At 22.5% G+C, this 11,316-nt stretch overlaps 1 protein-coding gene across 1 annotated transcript; it reads right to left on the minus strand.

Annotated features, from left to right (window-relative positions):
• Window positions 1-869: 869 nt before the first annotated feature.
• LOC124940290 (1-aminocyclopropane-1-carboxylate oxidase homolog 1-like) lies at window positions 870-2,456 on the minus strand. Its single transcript, XM_047480799.1, has 3 exons — window positions 1,781-2,456; window positions 1,266-1,587; window positions 870-1,176 (listed from the first exon to the last, which is right to left on the minus strand). Exons 1-3 carry the CDS (start codon window positions 2,425-2,427, stop codon window positions 922-924), a joined length of 1,224 nt encoding a protein of 407 aa, XP_047336755.1. The 5' UTR covers window positions 2,428-2,456; the 3' UTR covers window positions 870-921.
• Window positions 2,457-11,316: the final 8,860 nt, after the last annotated feature.

Raw genomic sequence — 11,316 nt, forward strand, 5'->3', positions numbered from 1 at the left:
TCCTCCGTTTTGACCTAATGAGTAATAAGAAAGAATTCAAATTTTAAAATATGATTGTGTCTATTATTGTTAGGGACATATTGTTTTGGTTAGGTTGAATAGATTTTATATATATATATATATATATATATATATATATATATATATATATATATATATATATATATATATATATATATATATATATATATATATATTTTATATATATATAGTTTATCGGTAATTAGATTTAATTATAAATAAATAAGTAAGAGACTTTTAATTAGAAAGTAATAAATTATATATTATTGTGTGAATTATTTATTTAGGAATTAATAAATTAAGATGTTTTTTAATTAGGAATAAATATAATTTTGAGCAGTAATTTTTTTTTTATATTCTCTTAATAAATTAAATTTAGATTAATTTAGGTAGTTATAATAGAATAAAAATATTATAGAATATATTAGTTAGAATTATATGTTAAATTAATAAATATATTATAGAATATATTAGTGAGATAAAATAAATATAATATAAAATTAGTTGGTTGTGGTGGGCCTCTAGCTATAATATATAATTTAGTCAATTATATAACTATATAATTTTATATTATATAATATTATATATAATACTAACGGATTAAATCCCTCCAGGCTGTAGCCCGGGTCAAACTGGGTGTGGCTCCGTCCCTGCCCGTATGGAGTATCGTTAATTTATTTTGTTCTAACCATTATATCAAAACATCTTTCAAGATAAGTCCCAATTAACATTATGGTAAGCTTGTACAGATTTAAACAACACTCAAATTTATTATTACAAAGATAATGGATGGAGTTCTATTCCCATCATTTAATTATTCATGTCATGATGGACTTATTTAATATATAACTCGAAGCGAGGATGATTAAATAATACATAATGAAAATACATTACAGCTAGCTAGAGCAAGAACTTGTCTAATGGAGATGACCCATCAAGCCCCTTCTGAAAACGAAATGAAACAAACTCTTTAACTGTGGCCTCCCTATAAATGGGAGGGTTGTCCTCGGATAATAACTCCTTAATCGGCCCAAACTTTTTGCCGTTAGTCTCTCCATAATGCTCTCGAAATAGTGTGGCTACAGAAATTCTCGGACCCATCTTTTGAGCCAAAACTCTGTGTGTCCTGCTCTTGAACTTATTATTTGTGACCAACTATATATAACATAAGAACACTACTTAATTATTAATCATATTTAATTAGAATATTATTAGTTATTAGAATCAATTAAATTTTAGCTTGCCTGTAGAAGATCTGCAATGTTAACAACAAGAGCTCCATGAATAGGCTGGACATCGTGCCATTCATCATCATAGAGAACTTGGAGTCCGCCAACTTTGTCTTGCATAACCATTGTGATGAAACCCGTGTCGGTGTGTGGTGCGGTGCCTATTGTTAGCTCAGGCTCGGGGCAGGCTGGATAGTAATGACCCAACAAGAAGAATCCTTTTCCGACACCAATATCACTCAAGTGGCTTCGATCCAACCCTAGAGCTTCTGATAGCAGTTCGAACAACGTGTCTCTAAATTTAATTGTGTGGCGGGTGTACTCCATTACAATGTCCCTGTGTGATTTATACCATTATAGAAAATATGCCATGTTTTAATTGTAAAGTTCAAATATATATTTGTCAGTTTCTAAGGTGAAATTGTCATTTATAATACAAAACTAATACAAAACATATTTAAATAAAATATAAGAATATTTTGTTCCACCTAACCATACCAAATTTGGGTGTTGGTCGCCAATAGTTATACCTGCATATTGGAGGAAACTCTTCCGGATTAGGCGGATAGGGGGTCATGCGGCACCTTAGGGTATCCCTCCAATTGGCGGCCGGGGACGAGTGTAAGTCGAAGTTGCTGTTATATGCAAATCTCCTCGTCTCTTCCCTAACATACAATTGTTTCCTCTCCACGGGATCTTGTTCGTGGAATGCGCGCACACCCTCAACCATCTCGTCCATCACTTCAATCGGGATGCCATGGTTGATCACTTGGAAGAAACCATACACCTCTGATGCCTTCCCGATTTCCTCCACAATCTTCCCCCGCTTGGCCGGATCATGTTCCATGCCTTCAAGGTCTATGACCGGGAAAATGATAGGGGAGGTCAGGTTCCGTTGGAATTTTTTCGTGTCCTGGAGGAATATACGAGGAACTTTGGTGACCCCGGCCTCGACTAGGCCTTGGACACCGAGTTTGAGATTGTCAAAGGCTCTAACCTCGGCCTTATGGTCATAATCGCCAAGAGTTTGAGTACTCAAGCTCGACATGATCTTGGAATGAGGAGGAAACTTAGTAACCATAGGCTTCAAGTGATCAAACCGAAGTCTATGGGCTAATGAAAACTCTCGAGCACGAGTCATGTCTAGGGTACCCGTCACGCGAAAATGAACCGCCATGTTTCCTCTCTTTTCACTCAATAAGTGCAATGCAGAAAAATGATGGGAGGTGAGTAGAGACGAGTAAATGAGTTTCTCTATTTATATAGCCAAAACTATCAAGACAAGATCAAAATAATAATTGATTATTGTTATTATACTTGTTTTTAAATAAAACGAATACGTGCTGCAATGTGAGTCACTATTTTTCTTGATTTTGTTGTGGTTATTTTATTAATATATGTTGATTCGTGATTGGTTTTACAATTTAATATATAGGAGGGTATGGAAATTTGATTATACAAAGTTGATATTCATAGATATATATCTGGTTGGTGGATTCTTCTTGAGGTATTTTATTATCTTTGATTGTTTATAAAATTTACAAAATGTTTTAAATTAAATTAATGCATAAAAATAGTAAAGGTGGTATTAACTTATTGAGTGAGTGTAAATTTAATTTAATATTATAAATATTTAAAAAATAATTGTTAGAAAAATTTAGATTAATATAAAGAAATCTTATCTTTTGATTTAGTTAATTTCATGTATTCACCTTTAGTATATATAATAAAATATTAAACTTCTTGTTTTTTAATACATTTATATTAAGCCACTAAATTTTGTTTGAATAAAATGCTTAAATATTTCTTGTCTAATTATTCCAAAGTTACGTTTTACCAAATAAATATTAAGTATAAAATATCATTTTTTATTATTAATTAGGTCGGTTATTTTTTATTATGTGGGATAAAAAATTGGAATTTTTTATTACGTAGGATAAAAAATTGGAGTTGAATCATAATTTTATTTACTCGTATCGTATGCATATCTAAGTGAATACTAGGAAGATTCTCGCGTGATGCATACGAATAAAATAAAAAAAAAATAAATTTAATAAAAAAAATAATATTATATATTAAATGTTTAAAATTCTTAATAAATTACGAATAATATATTAAAATAAAAAATAAAATGCTCTCATTCCACATTTTATTCACTTTGGTAAAACGCACAACTTATTTTCTCACATATTTTTTTCTAAGTGAATCTAATCTTGTGACCTTACACTTCATTTTGGTCAATAAAATATTTGATTCATATTTTTTAATATTTAACATTGTGACATCACACTTTGGTTAATAAAATATTTGATTCATATTTTTTTAACCACTTTCAATTTATATCAGCCTATTATTCATCGACAAACCACAACCCAATTACACTTGGTTAAAGATTGTAATTGTTTTGTTAGATTACAAGTTCGAAACATACATATAACATTTTTAATTTTATTTTTAACCGTCTTAAATTATGGGCGGGTCAACTCACAATCCGACTCAAGTATCCATTACTCTCACATATATATCCAAATTAACCACAACTCTCGACCCGACAATCTGAACACTTTAAAAATTAAGCATCATTATATATATATATATATATAAGTTAGTTAAAAAGTTTAACTTATATTGTTAAAATGTCCCGCGTTCATTCAAATTAACCACAACTCTCGATCAACAATCCAGACACTTTAAAAATTAAGCATCATATTTTATATATATATATATATATATATATAAAAAGTTGAACTTATATTGTTAAAATGTCCCAAGTTCATTCAAATTTAGTGTTGAATTTAAAACATACATATAACATTTTTAATTTTATTTTTAACCGTTTTAAATTATGAATATATATGTAAGAGTAAATGGATATATTTGGGTCAGATTCTGGGTTGACCCGCCCATAAATTTAAAACGGTTAAAAATAAAATTAAAAAATTCTATAGGTATGTTTCGAACTCGCAACCTAACAAAAACAACTAGCTAGGCTAATAACATTTTATATTTTAAATTCAACACTAAATTTGATTAACGCATGACTTTGTAAAAATATTTTTTTATTCGTGGGATCTCCCTAGTTTAAATAGGTTATCTTATTCTTTGCATAATTAAATTTTTGCACATGCTCTTTTTATACAAATATGTTGCATCTATACACTACTAATTGAGTATCGAGCACATTACTATTATTATGCCCTATCTACTCCAAACAATATATATATATATATATATATATATATATATTAAAATAAAATAAAATTTATTTTAATAGTGAAAATTAAATCTCCTATAAGAAATTTAATTTATAAATTACATATTATTGTTATTTAATTTAAAAGTATAAAAGAAAGGGTATATATTTATAAATTATATTTTTAATATAATTTAAAATTAATATAATGATAAAAAATTATTCTTTCAATTAATATAGCAACATAACATTTTTTTACTTACTTTTTATTCTTATTAATACTAATTGATCCAATATCTTTTAATTTTGTATTATTAACATCAGTATTTAATATTATTAATTTAGATTTTTTGGGTAATTAATTAGTTCTAATTTAATATATATATATATATATATATATATATATATATAAACATTTGGAGAATATATTTTAATTAGTTTAATATTATTAATTTTTGTATTAAAAAATAACAATGTATATAAATAAATACTAGTATTAATTATTTAATTATATTATAATAAATATAAATTTATTAATAATTAACCATTTGAATAATATATACATATTAAAATTTTAAAATAAATATAAAATATATTAATTTATTATATAAAAATCAGTTGCATATAATAATATTAATAAATAGTATAATTTATATTTAAAAAATAAAAAGTATAAAAAATGGGTAAAGTTCTGCAATAAAGTTATAATAAGTTGTATAAATTTTTAAATTTTTGTTTAAGAATTGGATTATTAAACACAATATAAAATATTGTTGGAGTTAGGCTTAGTTTGGATTGGAGTTAGGAAAATAAATAATGATGGGGATGATTTTGAGGATACGAGAATATTTTTGATAAAATTATTTAAAGGTTATTAATATATAATAATAAAATAATAAATAATAATTTAAAATAAAAAGTATTTTAGTATTTTGAATAATAAATTAAATAATATAATTAATGAGAGTAAGTAAAAAAATGTTTGAACGACATGATCAATTGAATAAGGGCTTAGTTAAAATTTTGGTTTACTATATAATAAATCTAGATTATTTAAAAAAATGATTTGGTGTGTTAAATGAAGTATTTTTTTTAATAAAAAAACTATATTAATATATAATGATAAAACTAAATTTATTTTTTAAAATAAAAATATTTTTATATTTTATTTATTTATTAAATAATGTAATTGAATAAGAGAAGAAAACTGATTTAGGTTTTGTTCAAATAAATCAAACATAACTTCATTTTTCTTTTCTATCATATCAAACTATTCTTTAATTAAAATATTTTAAATTATTATTAATTTATTATATATTAATATTTTTTAAATTTTTTATAAAAAAATATCTCAATTTACTCAATATCTTCTCAAAGAGGAAGGGAACTAATGAAAAAGAGAAAACGACGAAAAATTGACTAAAAATTAAAAAATGAACCGAAAGATAGTGATTTTTTTATTTTTTTCGACAATCAAAATTCGTTGATGTCATTCTTTCTTTCAAATACTTTATCCCTATTATTTTTTATGAGAAAGGATTAAGGGAGAGAATGACATTGTGGCGGCACAATATGATTAGCTAAAAAATCAAAAAAAATCTCTCTCTTCTCTCTTTCCCCCACTTTTCTCTTTTTTCTGTCAATGAGTGATGTCAAGTCATTCTCTCTCATTTTCTCCTTTAAATTACCTCCTTATCACTTTTTATTTCTTATTAAAATAACTCCAATTCATAGAAGACTTATATTTGATTTTAATTAAAGTTTAAAAAAAATAATTAACCCAACAAGCTCTTGGAATAGCAGCTGAGATTAGGGATGGCAATGGGGCGGTTTGGGGTGGGGAATGCAATTACCATCCCCGCCCCATTTTAATTTCGGGGATTATAATTAAAGTTTAAAAGAAATATTGAACACCCCTACTCTTATGGCGAAACATATAGGTGAGAGAACAATTTAGATTTTATTCCTGAAGATTACAAAAACTACTTGTGATCCAAAAGAATAAGAGATTGTATGATTGAAGATACTGGAGGTTTGTTATAATATTTGCAGTAAATACAATTTGATTATCCAATTTTTATCATGTTATTTAACTTGATGCCAACGATTTAATAATCAATATTTTTTGGTTTGATGCTAAAATGTGAGCTGATTATGGATACTTTGGAAATGTTGTTAGTTTTGACACGACCTATAGGAAGAGCAATGAAGGTCTTCCAATTGCATTGTTTGTAGGTGTGAATCATCATAAATAATCCATAATTTTGGTGTCGCTTTATTATATGATGAAACTGCATATACTTTTGAATGATTATTTGAGACATTTACTACAGCTATGCTTGTCTAAAAACTGACAACTATTCTTACCATTCAAGATGCGACAATGATAAAGACCTTAGCATCAAAATGACCTAAAATAAATCACCGTCTATGTATTTCACAAATTTATCAAAATGCAGCCATACATTTAAGTAGAGTCTTTCATGAGTTCAGAGAGTTTTCTAAGGATTTTATTATATGTATATATGGTTTTGATGAAGTGGATTTTTTTAAAATTTGGAATCATATGTTGATAGAGTATGTACTTGAATATAATGATTGGTTGATGCGTATATTTTGCATTAGGAAAAGTGGATTTTAATATATGTATGATATATGTTTTGTGCAAATATTAAATATTTCTTGTCTAATTATTCTAAAGTCATGTTTTACTAAATAAATATTAAGTATAAAATATCAATTTTTTATTATTAATTAGGTCGGTTATTTTTTATTATGTGGGATAAAAAATTGGAATTTGGAATTGAACCATCAATTTCATTTACTCTATATATATCAGTTTTAATAGGAAGATTCTCGTGCGTACGAATAAAATATAAATAAAATAAATTTAATAAAAAAATAATAATATATATTCAATGTTTAAAATTCTTAATAAATCATGAATAATAAATTAAAATAAAAAATAAAATGCTTTAATTCTACATTCTATTCACTTCGGTAAAGCGTACAACTTATTTTCTCACATATTTCATCACATATTTTTTTAAATGAATCTCTCATCTTGTGACCTTACACTTTCATTTTAGTCAATAAATATTTGATTCATATTTTTTAATATTTAACATTGTAACATCACACTTTGGTCAATCAAATATTTGATTCACATTTTTTTAATCTCTTTCAATTGATACCGGTCTATTATTCATCGACAAACCACAACTCAATTACACTTTGTTAGGTTGCAAGTTCGAAACATACATATAGCATTTTTAATTTTATTTTTTAACCGTTTTAAATTATGGGTGGGTCAACCCACAATCCGACTCAAGTATTTATTACTCTCACATGTATATATTCAAATTAATCACAACTCTCGACTCGGCAATCTGGACACTTTAAAAATTAAGCATCATTATATATATAGATAAATTAGTTAAAAAGTTGAACTTATATTGTTAAAATGTATCGCGTTCATTCAAATTAACTACAGCTATCGACCCAGTAATCCGGACACTTTAAAAATTAAACATCATTATATATATATATATATATATATATATATATATATATATATATATATATATATATATATTAGTTAGTTAAAAAGATACATATAATATTTTTAATTTTATTTTTAACCGTTTTAAATTATGGGCGGGTCAACCCACAATCCGAACAAGTATCCATTTACTCTCACATATATATCCAAATTAACCACAGTTTATATATATATATATATATATATATATATAATATTTCTAATCATTTTATTCACTCTCTCATATATTCCATATATTTATATAAAATTATTATAATAAAAAAATATACATTTAAATATATTTTTTATTTATAATTATAGTTTTAAAAATTAAATTAACCTTAATTATATAAAAGTATTAATTATAATTGAAATGAATGATATTAAGGAGAGAGTGGGAAAGTTCGAAAATAAATTGACAATTGAAATATTGAGTAAGAGGAGAGTGTGTAAAGGTGAAAAATATATAATAATAATAATAAATTACCTTTTTATTCATATAATGTATTTTAAAATATATTATTTTTTAATTTAAGTCATTTATTAATATTTAAAATTATATATTAACAAAAAGTTATAAAAATTAATATATTAATATAATTTATTTTGAAATATATACTGTTTTTTAATTTAAATTATTTTATTGATATTTAAAATTAAATTAATAAATATATAACATTATATATATAACATTAATTATTAAATAATATAAAAAAATATAAAAATTAAATAAATTGAACGTATAAACTAAATCAAACCTACTCAAGATTAACAATTAAATAAATTAATATCATATCAATCTTAACCTAATAAGTTGGGGTCAATAAAATTAAAATAAGCTGAATCAAACTAGCCCTACTCAACATAAAATGTTACATACTTAATTATTTTTATGATATCAGTTTAATAAAATAAAACTACAAATAAAAATACTATGCACAACATCAAAAACTTGACTTGCAAAATGAGTCAAATAAGGACAGTACTAATTAAACGGAGTCAGATAAGAACAAGTTTTAAAAGCTAAAAGAAATGTTGATCATAACTATATAGTACTGTACCTTCTTTTCTCTTTTATTATGAAATCATCAAAATAATAAATATTTACTGATTTATTCGAACAATTAAGAGATGTTTGAAATTTCCCCCATAATTTATCATCAACTCTCATATTGCTATTTTTAGATATAGGTGTTATATTATTAAATAAATATAAAAACATTATCAATTATTAATTTTACAAGTTAACACCATTAGTTAAATATTTATTTTATTTTTTAGTTTTAGAAAATTTTATTATATTTTTAGTTAATCTTTTTAATTAATATATAATTTTAATTATATTATTATTTTTATAATATAATAATATTATAAATTTAAATAATAAATATGTATGAAATATTTAATACAAGTCAAAATCTTATTAATTATTTTTTATTTTATTTTATATTCTACTAAGTTTTTAAATAATAATTTAATTAGTATTTTATTTCATCATTGTTACTTTTTTTAACATTATAAATTATAATAATAATTTAAACATTTTCAAATATTTAAAATAAAATATTAATATATTTATCACGATGTTTTTTGTCTTTATTTATTTATATTTAAAATTATTAATTATTTCTATAAATATATATATTTATTATAAAATATAATAAATAAAAAAATATATATTTAAACATAAAAAAACATAATTAATTTACTTATTATTATATATTAACATGTTTTAAATATTTATTATTTAATTTATAATATTATTGTATCACAAAAGCTTAAATTAATTTTAAATTATATATAATTAAATTAAATATCAAATAAAAAATTGAAATAATCTAAAATAATAATAAATGAAATACTATTAATATGTATTATTAACCATTACTTAAATTAAGGGGAAAATATTTAATATTTTAAAAATTAACCTTATTTCTAAATCAATTCATACACGTCTTATTTGTCAATTTAAATAAATTTTTTATAAAAAAAAATGGAACAACAAATTAAACATAAAAATATAAAAATATGTAACTTTGTTTTAACTAAGCGGGATACCAATTTAAATAAGTTATCTTATTCTTTGTATCAATTAAATTTTTGCACATGCTCTTTTTATACAAATATGTTGCATCTATACACTACTAATTGAGTGTCGATCACATTACTATGATTATGCCCTATTTACTCCAAACAATAAATATATATATATATATATATATATATATATATATATATATATATATATATATATATATATATATATATATATATATATATATATATATATATATATATATATATATAAAATGAAATTTATTTTAATAGTGAAAATTAAATCTCCCATACAAATAATATAAAGTATCGATAAGATATTTAATTTATAAATTACATATTATTGTTATTTAATTTAAAAGTATAAAAGAAAGGGTATATATTTATAAATTATATTTTTAATATAATTTAAAATTAATATAATGATAAAAAATTATTCTTTCAATTAATATAGCAACATAACATTTTTTTTACTTACTTTTTATTCTTATTAATAATAATTGATCCACTATTTTTTAATTTTGTATTATTAACATCTTTATTTAATATTCTTAATTTAGATTTTTTGGGTAATTAATTAGTTCTAATTTAATATATATATATATATGTAAACATTTGGTGAATATATTTTAATTATTTTAATATTATTAATTTTTGTATTAAAAAATAACAATGTATATAAATAAATACTAGTATTAATTATTTAATTATATTATAATAAATATAAATTTATTAATAATTAACCATTTGAATAATATATACATATTAAATATTTAAAATAAATATAAAATATATTAATTTATTATATAATAATCAGTTGCATATAATAATATGAATAAATAGTATAATTTATATTTAAAAAATAAAAAGTATAAAAAATGGGTAAAGTTCTGTAATAAAGTTATAATAAGTTGTATAATGAGCTAATCGCATAGTTATATAAGTTGTATAAATTTTTAAGTTTTTATTTAAGAATTGGATTATTAAACACAGTATAAAATATTGTTGGATTTTAAAGTTTTTATTTAAGAATTGGATTATTAAACACAGTATAAAATATTGTTGGAGTTAGGCTTTGTTTGGATTGGTGTTAGGAAAATAAATAATAATTGGGGATGATTTTGAGGATATGAGAATATTTTTGGTAAAATTATTTAAAAGGTATTGATATATAATGATAAAATAATAAATAATAATTTAAAATAACTTTTTTTTAGTATTTTAAGTAATAAATTAAATAATATAATTAATTAAAAGGGAGTAAAAAAATGTTTGAG

This window comes from Impatiens glandulifera, chromosome 5 (genome assembly GCF_907164915.1).
Source record: "Impatiens glandulifera chromosome 5, dImpGla2.1, whole genome shotgun sequence".
NCBI classification, from domain to species: Eukaryota; Viridiplantae; Streptophyta; class Magnoliopsida; order Ericales; family Balsaminaceae; genus Impatiens; species Impatiens glandulifera.